Source organism: Schistocerca americana, chromosome 5 (genome assembly GCF_021461395.2).
Source record: "Schistocerca americana isolate TAMUIC-IGC-003095 chromosome 5, iqSchAmer2.1, whole genome shotgun sequence".
In the NCBI taxonomy this organism is placed as follows: Eukaryota; Metazoa; Arthropoda; class Insecta; order Orthoptera; family Acrididae; genus Schistocerca; species Schistocerca americana.
In genome coordinates this window covers 517,735,088-517,750,067 of record NC_060123.1, presented here as the reverse complement: position 1 = coordinate 517,750,067, position 14,980 = coordinate 517,735,088, and the positions used below count along the sequence as shown (strand labels likewise).

At 44.4% G+C, this 14,980-nt stretch overlaps 1 protein-coding gene across 1 annotated transcript in view; it reads left to right on the top strand.

Moving 5' to 3' along the window:
• The first annotated feature begins 8,472 nt into the window (after positions 1-8,472).
• The window catches only part of LOC124616480 (retinal homeobox protein Rx2-like), a 162,569-nt gene continuing 156,061 nt past the window's right edge, over positions 8,473-14,980 (top strand). The window contains exon 1 of the mRNA XM_047144790.1: positions 8,473-8,487. Within this exon, the coding sequence (XP_047000746.1) occupies positions 8,473-8,487 (15 nt within the window). The remainder of the gene's footprint in view (positions 8,488-14,980) is intronic.

Here is a 14,980-nt window from a genome sequence, read left to right as displayed (position 1 = left end):
GGGTCGTAACACGTCTGAAATGTAACGTGCACTGTTCAAAGTGTCGTCAATGTGAACAAGAGGTGACAGAGACGTGTAACCATTGGCACCCCACACCATCACGCTGAGTGATACGCCAGTATGGTGATGGAAATGTCGTGTGGCTACGGCCTCCCGTCGGGTAGGGTCGTTCGCCTGGTGCAGGTCTTTCGATTTGACGCCACTTCGGCGACCTGCGTGTCGATGGGGATGAAATGATGATGATTAGGACAACACAACACCCAGTCCCTGAGCGGAGAAAATTTCCGACCCAGCCGGGAATCGAACCCAGGCCCTTAGGATTAACAGTCTGTCACGCTGACGACTCAGCTACCGGGGCGGACAGTATGGTGATGACGAATAGACGCTTCCAATGTGCGTTCACCGCGATGTCGCCAAACACGGATGCGACCATCATGATGCTGTAAACAGAACCTGGATTCATCAGAGAAAAAGGACGTTATTCCACTCGTGCACCCAGGTTCGAAGTCGAGTACACCATCGCAGGCGCTCCTGTCTGTGATGCAGCGTCAAGGGTAACCGCAGCCATGGTCTCCGAGCTGATAGTCTATGCTGCTGCAAACGTCGTCGAACTGTTCGTGCAGATGTTTGTTGTCTTGCAAACGTCCCCATCTGTTGACTCAGGAGTCGAGACGTGGCTGCACGATCCGTTACAGCCATGCGGATAAGATGCCTGTCATCTCGACTGCTAGTGATACGAAGCCGTTAGGACCCAGCAAGGCGTTCTGTATTACCCTCCTGAACCCACCGATTCCATATTCTGCTAACAGTCATTGGATCTCGACCAACGCGAACAGCGATGTCGCGATATGATAAACCGCAATCGCGATGGGCTACAATTCGACCTTTATCAAAGTCGGAAACGTGATGGTACGCATTTGTCCGCCTTACACGAGTCATCACAACAACGTTTCACCAGGCAACGCCGGTCAACTGCTGTTTGTGTATGAGAAATCGGTTGGGAACTTTCTTCATGTCAGCACGTTGTAGGTGTGAATGCTCTGAAAAGCTAATCATTTGCATAACACAGCATCTTCTTCCTGTCGGTTAAATTTCACGTCTGTAGCACGTCATCTTCGTGGTGTAGCAATTTTAATGGCCAGTAGTGTATATACGAGCGTATGATAAACCCCTTCCCTCGAAAATTTCTCTCCTTCGTATCTCTTCTGTGATACCACAGATGACGTGTCACAGATCTCTTTTGTACAAAGACTGCAGTACACGCGAGGTGCCTCTCTGCTTCCACCGTCCTGAGTAATAAATGTTCACCAACCTGCGGTCTTGTATCTCCTTGGCGGAAAACGGTATGTAGGTCGCGAATCCGTTAGCTTGAGGCTGTAATAAACTCTTAGCGAGAAACAAATCTTCTAAAAATATTTAAATTTCCAATTAGTTTGTTCATACGGGATGCGACTCGCTTTTTATTAGCAAAATACGAGAATCTGCACAATTATATTCCACTTTAGAGCCACAAATAGTTTCCATTCTTCAACAAAATTATGAACTACGTATTTCCGTAATTGTTATCACACTGCTATTAACTACATGTTCAGATAACCAGAAGTTTCTAATAAAATCTTAACTGACGCTCACCGAGGCAGAGAACATGTCTGTCCTCCGACACTGACAAACCAGTTCTGATTTTCAAAGTAGACATTGCTTTTAAGTCTTAACTGATATCGACGGTGGCAGACAACATCTCTGTCCTCCAGGACTGCCGAATCAGATCTAATCGTATAGCCGAACCACTTCTCCCGCCATCCATGTTAGGAGCGATCCGAAGATCAACGAAGTGCTTCGAGTGCATTTTCGTTTAGCAGTTGTTTATTATTTTGATAATTATTAATACTTGTGAAAAATGGAATGATAGCAGGCTATTGAGAGATAGCTTAATATGAAATGCAATTAATACGCTGATTAGTTTTTCTAATATTAATAACATTATCATATGGGTGCGCAACTTCCGAACGCAACAGCCAATCGCGGGGAAGGACCACAATTTAGGCGGTCTTTCTCACGATACCCGTACCGAAGAAACTATCTGTCATCGGTACCTCACACCACATTATGTCATATCCCTCTGCTGCCTTCTCAACTGCTCTAAGTAGAGCTTCCTGTACCTCAATATGACGGCTGCATCTTCCGCCCATCACATTTTTCATGTAGCCATTTCACCTTAGCTTCCCTTCGCTTTCTACGTTTATTTATTTCACTCGTAAGTGGCTTGTATTTATTCCTGAATTTCCCTGAACATTTTTATACTTCCTTCTTTCACCGATCAACTGAAGTATTTCTTTTGTTACTCATTGTTTCTTCACAATTACCTTCCTTGTACCCACATTTTCCTTTCCAATTTCTATCATTGCCCGTTATAGAGATGTCCATTTCTCTTCAACTGAAATGACTAGTGATCTATTCCTTATCGCAGTATCTATAGCTACAGAGAACTTTAAGTATATACCTTCGTTCTTTAGTACATATGTATACCTTTTCTTTGCCTACTGATTCTTCGTGACTACTCTTTTAAACCTCGGCCTACTCTTCATCACTACCCAATCGTGATCTGAGTCTATCTCTGCTCCTGAGAATGCCTTACGATCCAGTACCTGATTTCGGATTCTCTATGACGTAGTCTAACTGAAATTTTCCAGTATCTTCCAACCTTTTACGAGTATACCTTCTCATCTCATGATTCTTGAACAAAGGATTCGCTGTTACTAGCTGAAATTTATTGTAGAACTCAATTAGTCCATCTCCACACTCGTTCGTAATACCAGGTTCAATTTCTCCTGTAACCCTTTCTTCCATTCCTCCCCCTAAAATGGCATCCCAATTCGCCGTGACAATTAGATTTTCATCTCCCTTTACGTATTGAATTACGCACTCAATATCCCGATAAACTTTCTCTATCTCTTCATATTAGGCTTGTGTCGTCAGCTTGTATATCTGAACTACGGTTGTCGGTGTTGTTTTGCTGTCGATTCTGATGACAACAACGCTGTCACTAAACTGTTCACAGTAACTCACTCTTTGTCCTGCCTTCCTATTCATAACGAATCCTACTCCCGTTAAACCACTTTCCACTGCTATTGATATTACCCTACACTTATTTGACCAGATGTTCTTGTTTTCTTGCCTTTTTTCTTCTCTGACCCCACTATATCTAGACTGAGCCTTTGCAATTCCGTTTCCAGATTCTGTAACTTCCCTGCAACGTCAAACTTCTGACATTTCAGGCCACGACTCGTAGAATGTTATCCTTTCGTTGGTTATTAAACTGTTTCTCATGGTCACCTTCCTCTTGGCAGACCCCTTCTGGAGATCGGAATGGGGGATTAGTCTGAAATCTTTTGCTATTGGAGAGATCATGACACTTTTTTTCAATTACAGGTCACAAGTACTGTGGATATGCATTACATATACATAAAGCGTATCCATTGCCTTCTGCATCGTCACGGCGTTGATCATTGCTTATTCTTTAGTCTTTAGGGGCAGTTTCCCACCTCATGGCCAAAAGGGTAACCTGAACCTCTGTCCACTCATCCGCCCTCTTCCCCAAGGCCAGTTGCTGAATGATGTCGATTTCTTATGCCGGAAGTCTTCGGCCGCCACTTGTGATGATGTTTATTCAAACTGTAATCGGTTGCCTTGTTTGAGGGCATTTGGATTACTAATCGACGACCCTAACCCTGGATCACGGGTGTAAGTCCCCCAACGTTCCTAAGACACATTAAAAATCCTCGATTAACTGGCCTGATGGTCCCTTTGTTACACACCTGCGTGAACAAAACACAATCACTGACATATGCCGCGACCCGCGTTAGGGTGTGACTGAGAACATCTCGTTAACTACGGCTTGTAGCCAACATTTAGGGACCAGCATCGGCCCTTCAGCATGGCTTCGGATCATCAGGTAGCTAGGGAATTCACCTGAACTGATTGAGCAAACCAGCAGTTGCCCGTGCTACTGCAAAAGACACTATGGGTTTGGCTTCCTGTTCGATGAAGTATCTTGTACTATTTTGAGCTGTAGTGGACTCTCAGTCTGCATAGATAGCCTACGAACTAGCGCACTTGTTGTTACTTTTACATGAGTGCTCAATAAATCTGAATATTCGTCGGGTTGAACGTTGAATACTGCGTGCTCCATTTCTTCGCTCACAGGTTGTGTAATAACACGATGGGAGTTCAATAACTAATCCAATACATTTTTCTCAAAGCACGTTGGTTATATTCAGAGTTCCAGTACACCATATTGTTACCCAATCCTTTGACTACAAAACCCTATTTGCCGACATATCTCTGTTCAATGCTACGACCTTAAGGCACCTTACTGGGAGGACCCGCACGCCCACATGCTACGGCTCTACTGGTCGACTAGTGGTTAGCGTTGCTACCTCTGGATCACGGGTTCCCGGGTTCGATTCTCAGCCGGATCGGAAATTTTCTCCGCCCGGGGACGGGGTGTTTGTGTTCTCGTCATCATCTCATCATTATTCGGGAAGAGGCGAGATTGAAACTGGAAAGATTGGGAACTCGTACGGGCGCTAATAACCGCGATGTTGAGCGCCCAGCAAACCAAAATTATCACCATCATCATCGTCTTCTTCTTCTTCTATTTGGTCGACGTAGGAACCAACGTCTTGCTGGATCAAGAACCTCGTCATCATCCACGTGTTGCTTTCCTTGGGTGCATTCTTCGTTGGGTCGAACAGATGGAAAGTGCGAGATCCGGTTTGGAGGGTGGATGGGGAAGAACAGACCAATGAAGTTTTGTGAGTGCCCCTCGACTGCCCAGACTTGTTAGAGACATTGAGTTTTCATGGAGAAGGAGAAGTTCGTTTGCATTTTCATTTCGACGAATACGCTGAAGTCGCTTCTTCACTTTCGCGAGGGTAGCACAATACACTTCCCAGGTGGTCGTTGCACCATTGTGGAGGACATCAAACACAATAGCCCCTTCAAAGTTCCAGAAGACTGTGGCCATGATTTTACCTGGAGAGAGTGCGACTTTGAACTATTGCTTCAGAGGAAAAGTGATGTGGCGCCACTCGATAGATAGCAGTTTTTCTCCGGTTGGAAATGTTGAACATATTTTTCATCGCCTGTGACGGTATTCGACAAAAAAATGTCACCATCCGTCTCCTAAAGCGCAAGCAATTCAGCACAGACTGTCCTTCGTTGCTCTTTATGGTTTGTTTGTTGGCGAGGGACCCTTGCAGACACACATTTTCCATTAACCCAACTAGTGAAGCACTACCAACAGAGACGTCCAGTTGTACAGCGAGGTGTTTGATTGGGATCCGTCGATTACCTCGAATGAGAGTGTATGCGCATGCCAACTTTGCAGGAGTCACAACAGCATGCGGTCGGCTGACATGCGGGAGATCGGACAGTTATGCTCTTCCTTACTCGTTGCAATGATGCCAGACGCCTCGCCCAGCGACTCACTGTACTTTTGTTTACTGCCAGATCTCCGTAGGCGTTCTGCAAGTGCCTAGGAATATCTGCGATGCTCTGGTTTTCCCCCGAGAGATGCTCGACAACAGCATTCTGCCTAGGACGCATCTGCCGCGCGGGATATCCGCGCGGTCTGGGGCGTCTTTTCACGGCTCGTGCGGCTTCCCCCGTTGGAGGTTCGAGTCGTCCCTCGGGCATGGGTGTGTGTGCTGTACTTGGCATAAGTTATATTAAACAGTGTGTAAGCTTAGGGACCGATGACAGCGCCGGCCGCTGTGGCGCTTCAGTTCGAAACCACGCTGCTGCTACGGTCGCAGGTTCGAATCCTGCCTCGGGCATGGATGTGTGCGATGTCTTTAAGTTAGTTAGGTTTAAGTAGTTCTAAGTCTAGGGGACTGATGACCTCAGATGTTAAGTCCCATAGTGTTTACAGCCATTTGAACCATTTTGATAACCTCAGCAGTTTGGTCCAATAGGAATTCACACACATCTGAACATGAGAACGCATCTCCGTTACAAACATAATCTGAAGGCTATTATAGCGCCGCTAACTATAGGAGCTTCATGAAACTATAGGGGCAGAAGCGGGAGTATTCCATGATGTCCCACAACAGATTCCACATTTTTTCACCCGAAATTGACCGAGAAAAAAGTATTGCATTACTTATTGAACGCCTGTACTAGTTTGAGAAACACTCCACAGAGGAGAGGGTGATCGTATGGCCTAGATCACCTAGCCTCTGTGCTACTGAGTATATCTGGCAACTATCGAGGGCGCTTAGAACACCTCTCTGTGTTTTGTGAGCGGCAGGTGTGGTAACGAAGATCAGGATGGATTTTGAACACTCTCGGTAGGTTTGGATCCAATGTTAACTGCTCTGTGAACCACTGTTAATTGTATGAACGAGGAGACTTACCATCGTACATCATTTTAATGTCTACTCCTTCACAATAAGTGTGTCCAATAATCGCTCTAATCGTATCTTTGTGGTCTCTACGGGAGCGATACGATGGGAGTTGAAGTATATTTTTAGATTCTTCGCTTGATACTGGCCCTTGAATGTGTGTAAGGAGGCTCCCGTGGAGTAATTCGCGACTGTCTTCAGCTGTCTGCCAATTGAGGTTATTTAACACTGCTGCGACTCAGATAAGCCGGTGAACATTTGCGCCGCTCTCCTTTGTATACATTTAATATGCGCTGTTAGTCCTGTTCCGTATAAGTCCCATACATGTGAGCAAAACTCTAAGACGGGACACAAGTAACTTATAAGTAGTTTCCTTTGTAGACTGACTGCATTTCTCCCAGAATTCTGTTAATGGCCCAAAGTTTTAACTACGACTGAATCTATGTGATCGTTCCATTCCATATCCGTGCAAATTCTGACAGTTATTTTTAAGGGTCCACTGATTCCAATTGTGATTCGTTTATATAGCCTGTAGTGGTCATAGAACAAAACATTTTGTGTTTTTCGTAGTGGATAATGTTTCACTTCTGTATATTCAAAGCAAGTTGCCAGTTGGCCGGCCGTAGTGGCCGTGCGGTTAAAGGCGCTGCAGTCTGGCACCGCAAGACCGCTACGGTCGCAGGTTCGAATCCTGCCTCGGGCATGGATGTTTGTGATGTCCTTAGGTTCGTTAGGTTTAACTAGTTCTAAGTTCTAGGGGACTAATGACCTCAGCAGTTGAGTCCCATAGTGCTCAGAGCCATTTGAGCCAAGTTGCCAGTCTTTGCACCACTCTAAAGTGTTATCGAGTTAGGACTGAATTTTGTGTTCCTTGTTTTCGACGGTGTTTTAAAGAGGCTTTCAGTAATCAATGAAACACTTTTTTTCTGAATGTATGTTTGTTTCATTCGGGATTACAAAACACCATATGATTCCTCATTCTATTTTCCAACATAATCTCTGTACAATGCGATCTTATTGGGAGTGCCTGTATGCGTGGTACCACTCTCTGGTACACGTCGGAACAAACGTGTTGCTGCATCAGTAACCTCCCCACCATCAACCAACTGCTTCCCGCGGAGTGCATCCTTCATTGGGTCAGACAGATGGAAGTCGGAAGGTGCGAGATCCGGACTAGAAGAGGAAGAACAGTCCAATCAAATTTTTTTTAGTTCCTCTCGGGTGCGCAGCTCTACCAACAGAGACTTCCAGTTGAGCAGCGAGATTTAAAGGAGTCACAGCTGTGCGCGGCCGGCCGGCCGGCATGCTCGAGACGGACAGGTATGCGCGAGTTTGTTTCGGTGTTGAGAGATGCTTCGCCCGACGACTCACCGTGCTTTCGTTTACTGTCACGTCTCCGTAGACATTCTGCAAGCTCCTATGAATATCTGGAATGATGTTGCTTTCCGCCAAAAGAAACTCAGTGACAGCTCTCTGCTTGGAACGCACCTCCACTACAGACGGCATTTGAAGGTTATGTGTAGCGCCGCCATCTATCGAAACTTCACAAAAACTAAAGGGGCTGAAGCGGCAATATTCCATAATGCCCCACTAAAATTCCGCATTTTTCAACCGAAACTGGCCGAGAAAAAAGATAAATGTATCACTTGAAAAAAAAAAATTGAAGTGTTGGTTGAAAACAGTCTTGGTTGCAATTTTAGTTTTTTTTTTCAACGACGCGTTTCGCTTTATTTAGGCTTCTTCAGGTTATCTACATAGAAAACAGAGAACAAATACATCTATTTAAGAATCGCGATCGCGTTATGCAGACTTGAATAACTATAAGCATGTATAAACAGATCATCTATTGAAAGAGCAAATACCGTAATTTGGTATTTCTTAGAAGAATTCTTTAGTCAGTGTAGCCAAAGGGCATCGTCAAATATATCAGGCCAACATCGCCTTCGTTAAACTCAGTAAAAACTAGAAATATAATATAGTAAAATCATTACCTTTTCTAGATGGACGCAAGAGGAACCAAGATCTGCATGAGCGCGTTCCTGTTCACAGGAGCGAGTAACAGAGGAAGATGGGGGCTCAACTAGTAAGCACAATGCTTACTGAGTTTAACGAAGGTGATGTTGGCCTGATATATTTGACGATACCCTTTGGCTACACTGACTAAAGGAGTCTTCTAAGAAATACCAAATTAAGGTATTTGCTCTCTCAATAGGTGATCTGTTTATACATGCTTATAGGTCATCCAAGCCTGCACAAAACGATCGCGATTCTTAAATAGATTTATTTGTTCTCTGTTTTCTATGTAGATAACCTGAAGATGCCTAAATAAGGCGAAACGCGTCGTTGAAAAATACACTACTGGCCATTAAAATTGCTACACCAAGAAGAAATGCAGATGATAAACGGGTATTCATTGGGCAAATGTATTATACTAGAACTGATATGTGATTACATTTTCACGCGATTTGGGTGCATAGATCATGAGAAATCAGTACCCAGAACAACTACCTGTGGCCGTAATAAGGGCCTTGATACGCCTGGCCATTGAGTCAAACAGAGCTTGGATGGCGTGTACAGGTACAGCTGCCCATGCAGCTTCAACACGATACCACAGTTGATCAAGAGTAGTGACTGGCGTATTGTGACGAGCCAGTTGCTTGGCCACCATTGACCAGACGTTTTCAATTGGTGAGATCTGGAGAATGTGCTGGCCAGGGCAGCAGTCGAACATTTTCTGTATCCAGAAAGGCCCGTGCAGGACCTGCAACGTGCGGTAGTGCATTATCCTGGTGAAATGTAGGGTTTCGCAAGGATCGAATGAAGGATAGAGCCACGGGTCGTAACACATCTGAAATGTAACGTGCACTGTTCAAAGTGCCGTCAATGCGAACAAGAGGTGACCAAAACGTGTAACCAATGGCACACCATACCATCACGCCGGGTGATACGCCAGTACGGCGATGACGAATGCACGCTTCCAATGTGCGTTCACCGGGATGTCGCCAAACACGGATGCGACCATCATGGTGCTGTAAACATAACCCAGATTCATCCGAAAAAATGAGGTTTTTCCATTCGTCCCATCAGGTTCGTCGTTGAATACACCATCGCAGCCGCTCCTGTCTGTGATGCAGCGTCAAGGGTAACCGCAGCCATGGTCTCCTAGCTGATAGTCAATGCTGCTGCAAACGTCGTCGAAATGTTCATGCAAATGGTTGTTGTCTTGCAAACGTCCCCATCTATTGACTCAGGGATCGAGACGTGGCTGCACGATCCGTTACAGCCATGCGGATAAAATGCCTGTTATCACGAATGCTAGTGATACGTGGCCATTGGGATCCAGGAAGGTGTTCCGTATTAACCTCCTGAACCCACTGATTCCTTATTCTGCTAACAGTCATTGGATCTCGACCAACGTGAGCAATAATGTCGCGATACGATAAACCACAATAGCGATAGGGTACAATCCGGCCTTTATCAAAGTCGGAAACGTGATGGTACGCATTTCTCCTCCTTACACGAGGCATCACAACAACGTTTCACCAGGCAACGCCGGTCAACTGCTGTTTGTGTATGAGAAATCGGTTGGAAACTTTCCTCATGTCAGCACGTTGTAGGTGTCGCCACCGGCGCCAACCTTGTGTGGATTCTGTGAAAAGCTAATCATTTTCATATTGCAGCATCTTCTTCCTGTCGGTTAAATTTCACGTCTGTAGCACGTCATCTTCGTGGTGTAGCAATTTTAATGGCCAGTAGTGTAAAAAAACTAAAATTGCAACCAAGACTGCTTTTAACCAATACTGTTAAGCACTGGTTTACTGTATGCTACATATGGATTGGAAGAATAATTGAAGTTACTGGTACTAGTGTCTACAAGCTCATTAGTACACAACACGGACGACAAACGTCCCAATAGACATTCCTAGTGCACGTCGAGATTACTTCTACTCCTGTCGATGACGTTCCACCCAAAATAACGGGCTACCTAATGAGAAACGCTCAGTCCAATCACTTATCGCTTGCATCATCCGGGCGAAGGAGAATGCTTTGCGCCTCTAAGTAGGTGTGTCTCGTCCGATTCCCAATTAGTATGTTGGAAAGTTGCCACACCTACGGCTGAGCGTGTTTCAATCTTTCGAACTTCACGTGTGCTTTCAGGTACCAGCTTCTATTAATGAATCGCCCCGCTTTGGTTTTCTGAATTTTAAACCTGTACAAGTTCAGTGATTTGCCTTGAAAATTCGGTACTTAGCGAGAGCCGAACGTAGCTACTGATAAGTTGGTTTCTGGTTAAATAACTACAATATCTCCATACGACGAAGCACTGCCTAACCCACGAGAGGTTCGAGATTCCAACAACAGATAGCGCAGCGAGCTCTGCGCCCGCTCCCCCTGTTCACGCAGTTCTTTTCTGAGCGCAACGGCTGCTGAGGGGGTTGGCAACATGGTGGGGGACGAGGCAATTAAGGCAGCGTAACCTGCCTCGTTACATCTGAGTAGCCAGGATCTGGGCTTGGTGAAGGGGAGGGTAACTCATGTTAGTGTCGCTCAGAATAAGGATTTCACGGCGCTTGCCACTACACGTTCTGGATTTTTCCAAACTAATACATTAACCTGTTTGGTGGGGGAAGATGTGCCTATGGCTTTCGTAACCCTTTGAGTTGTGAGGAAAGACAGCTGCCTCGTTGTCCCTCGCAGGTATTCCTTAATGACTACCTCAGCCAGTCACCCTTTCTTTCCACATCACTGCGAGAGCGGGGGGGCGGGGGGGGGGGGGGGTTGAAAGGATATCTAGAGGACTTTACGACGAAAATAATTGATTGCTTTAACTGTCAATGTTCTCTATTTTGGAAGAAGATGACATAGGACATAATTTACTGCTTGATAAACTTCTCATGGTCGGGGCTCACTGTCACGTAGATTGTTTTCATCATATTCGCAATTTCCGTCTTCGGGCCATTTTCAAATGGCACCGCAAAACATTTTGCTTTAGCACATGTCATATTCTAAAATTCTCTGACAATCATCAAAACTAAGCCTTTGCACTGAAAAAATAAGGTAACTATGTTCGAGTGCGAAGCTCCGTATACCGTGCAGTGATACGTACTACATAAACTGTTACCAATGATAAGATCTTTCACATAACTCGCTAAAAGTCGACGTTCTAACACACTGTTCATATGTGAACAGCGGTAACAGTTCAAGTAATTTACAGCGTTTCAAGGTGTACAGAGCCTCGCTTTCGTTTGATGTTACTGTATTTCTACATTGGAAAGGCTTACTTTTGACGATGACATGTCGGAGCATGTTGAAGTATGTTGTTCTCCAAACGTACATTCTCAGAAATTTGTTCCTCAAATTAAGGCCTATGTTTTATACTAGTACACGTCTCTTGGTCTGCAATACCCTGCTCGCTAATGCTAGTCTGCTTTTGCTGTCCTCCTTCCTCTGTCCGTCAAGAGTTATGTTGCTGGCTAGATAGTAGCATTCCTTAACTAGTAACTACTTCTACTTCGTGACCGTCAATCCTGATGTTAAGTTTCTCGCTGTTCTCACTTCCGCTACTTCTCATTACTTTCGTCTTTCTTCGATTTACTCTCAGTCCATATTCTGCACTGACTAGACTGTTCATTCCGTTCAGCAGATCATGTAACCCTCGATTTTCACTGAGAATAGCAGTGTCATCAGCGAATCGTATCATTGATATCCTTTCCCCTTGAACTTTATTCCACTCCTGAAACTTCCTTTTATTTCCGTCATTATTTCTTCGAAGTACAGAGTGAACAGTTGGGGTGAAAGACTACATCGTTGTCTTAACCCATTTTAATGCGAGCACTTCGTTCTTGGTCTTCCACTCTTATTATTCCCTCTTGGCTCTTGTACATGTTGTATATTACCCATCTTTTCCTGTAGCTTACCCGTATTTTCGTCGGAATTTGGAACATATTGCACCATTTTATATTGTCGAACGGTTTTTCCAGGTCGACGACAAATCCTACGAACGTGTCTTGGTTTTTCTTTAGTCTTGCTTCCATTATCAACCATAACTTCAGAATTGCCTCTCTAGTGCCTTTGCCTTTCTAAAACATCCTCAATTTTCTTATACATTCTTTTGTGAATTATTCTTGTCAGCAACCTGAGTGCATGAGCTGTTAAGCTGATTGTACAACCATTTTCACACTTACCAGCTCTTGCCATCTTCGGAATTGTGTGTATGGTATTTTTCCGAAAGACAGATGGTATATTGCCAGACTCATACATTCTTTTTGTTGCCACTTACCCCAATGATTTCAGAAATTCTGAATGAACGCTAGCTACCCCTTCGGCCTTATTTGATCTTAAATCTTCCAAAGCTCTTTCGAATTCTGATTCTAATACTGGATACCCTACCTCTTCTAAATCAGCTCCTGGTTCCTCTCCTATCACATCAAACAAATCTTCCGCCTCATAGAGACTTTCAACGTTCTCTTTTCACCTATCCCCTCTCTCCTCTGCAATTAACGCTGGAATTCCCGTTGCACTGTTAATGTTACCATCCTGCTTTTAATTTCACTGAAGGTTGTTTTGATTTTCCTAAACGCTGAGTCCTTCCGACAGTCATTTCTTTTTCGATTTCTTCACATTTTTCATGCAACCATTTGGTCTTAGCTTCCGTGCATTTCCTATTTATTTAATTCCTCAGCGACTTGTATCTCTGTATTGCTGAATTTTCGTGAACATTTTTGTACTTCCTTCTCTCATCGATCAACTGAAGTATTTCCTCTGTTAGCCATGGTTTCTTTCTTTGTACTTCTATTTTTCTTTACATCTTCTGTGATTGCCCTTTTTATAGATGTCCTTTCATCTTCAACTGTACTGCCTACTGAGCTACTCCTTACAGCAGAAAATTTCAAGCGCATGTCTTCATTCCTTAGTACTTCCGTATCGCTCTTCTTTGCGCATTGATTCTTCCTCTACATCTACATCTACATGACTACTCTGCAATTCACATTTAAGTGCTTGGCAGAGGGTTCGTCGAACCACAATCATACTATCTCTCTACCATTCCACTCCCGAACAGCGCGCGGGAAAAATGAACTCCTAAGCCTTTCTGTTCGAGCTCTGATTTCTTTTATTTTATTTTGATGATCATTCCTACCTATGTAGGTTGGGCTCAACAAAATATTTTCGCATTCGGAAGAGAAAGTTGGTGACTGAAATTTCGTAAATAGATCTCGCCGCGACGAAAAACGTCTTTGCTGTATAGACTTCCATCCCATTTCGCGTATCATATCTGCCACACTCTCTCCCCTACTACGTGATAATACAAAACGAGCTGCCCTTTTTTGCACCCTTTCGATGTCCTCCGTCAATCCCACCTGGTAAGGATCCCACACCGCGCTGTCTCTTTAGTGGACTTGTTGCATCTTCTAAGTGTCCTGCCAATGAAACGCAACCTTTGGCGCGCCTTCCCCACAATATTATCTATGTGGTCTTTCCAACTGAAGTTGTTCGTAATTTTAACACCCAAGTACTTAGTTGAATTGACAGCCTTGAGATTTGTACTATTTATCGAGTAATCGAATTCCAACGGATTTCTTTTGGAACTCATGTGGATCACCTCACACTTTTCGTTATTTAGCGTCAACTGCCACCTGCCACACCATACAGTAATCTTTTCTAAATCGCTTTGCAACTGATACTAGTCTTCGGATGACCTTACTAGACGGTAAATTACAGCATCATCTGCGAACAACCTAAGAGAACTGCTCAGATTGTCACGCAGGTCATTTACATAGATCAGGAACAGCAGAGGTCCCAGGACGCTTCCCTGGGGAACACCTGATATCACTTCAGTTTTACTCGATGATTTGCCGTCTATTACTACGAACTGCGACCTTCCTGACAGGGAATCACGAATCCAGTCGCACAACTGAGACGATACCCCATAGGCCCGCAGCTTGATTAGAAGTCGCTTGTGAGGAACGGTGTCAAAAGCTTTCCGGAAATCTAGAAATGCGGAATCAACTTGAGATCCCCTGTCGATAGCGGCCATTACTTCGTGCGTATAAAGAGCTAGCTCCGTTGCACAAAAACGATGTTTTCTGAAACCATGCTGATTACGTATCAATAGATCGTTCCCTTCGAGGTGACTCATAATGTTTGAATACAGTATATGCTCCAAAACCCTACTGCAAGCCGACGTCAATGATATAGGTCTGTAGTTAGATGGATTACTCCTACTACCCTTCTTAAATACTGGTGCGACCCGCGCAATTTTCCAATCTGTAGTTACAGATCTATCGGTGAGCGAGCGGTTGTATATGAGTGCTAAGTAGGGAGCTATTGCATCAGCGTAATCTGAAAGGAACCTAATCGGTATACAATCTGGATCTGAAGACTTGCCCGTATCAAGCGATTTGAGTTGCTTCGCAACCCCTAAGGTATCTACTTCTAAGAAACTCATGCTAGTAGCTGTTCGTGTTTCAAATTCTGGAATATTCCATTCATCTTCCCTGGTGACGGAATTTCGGAAAATTGCGTTCAATAACTCCGCTTTAGCGGCACAGTCGTCGGTAACAGTACCATCGGCACTG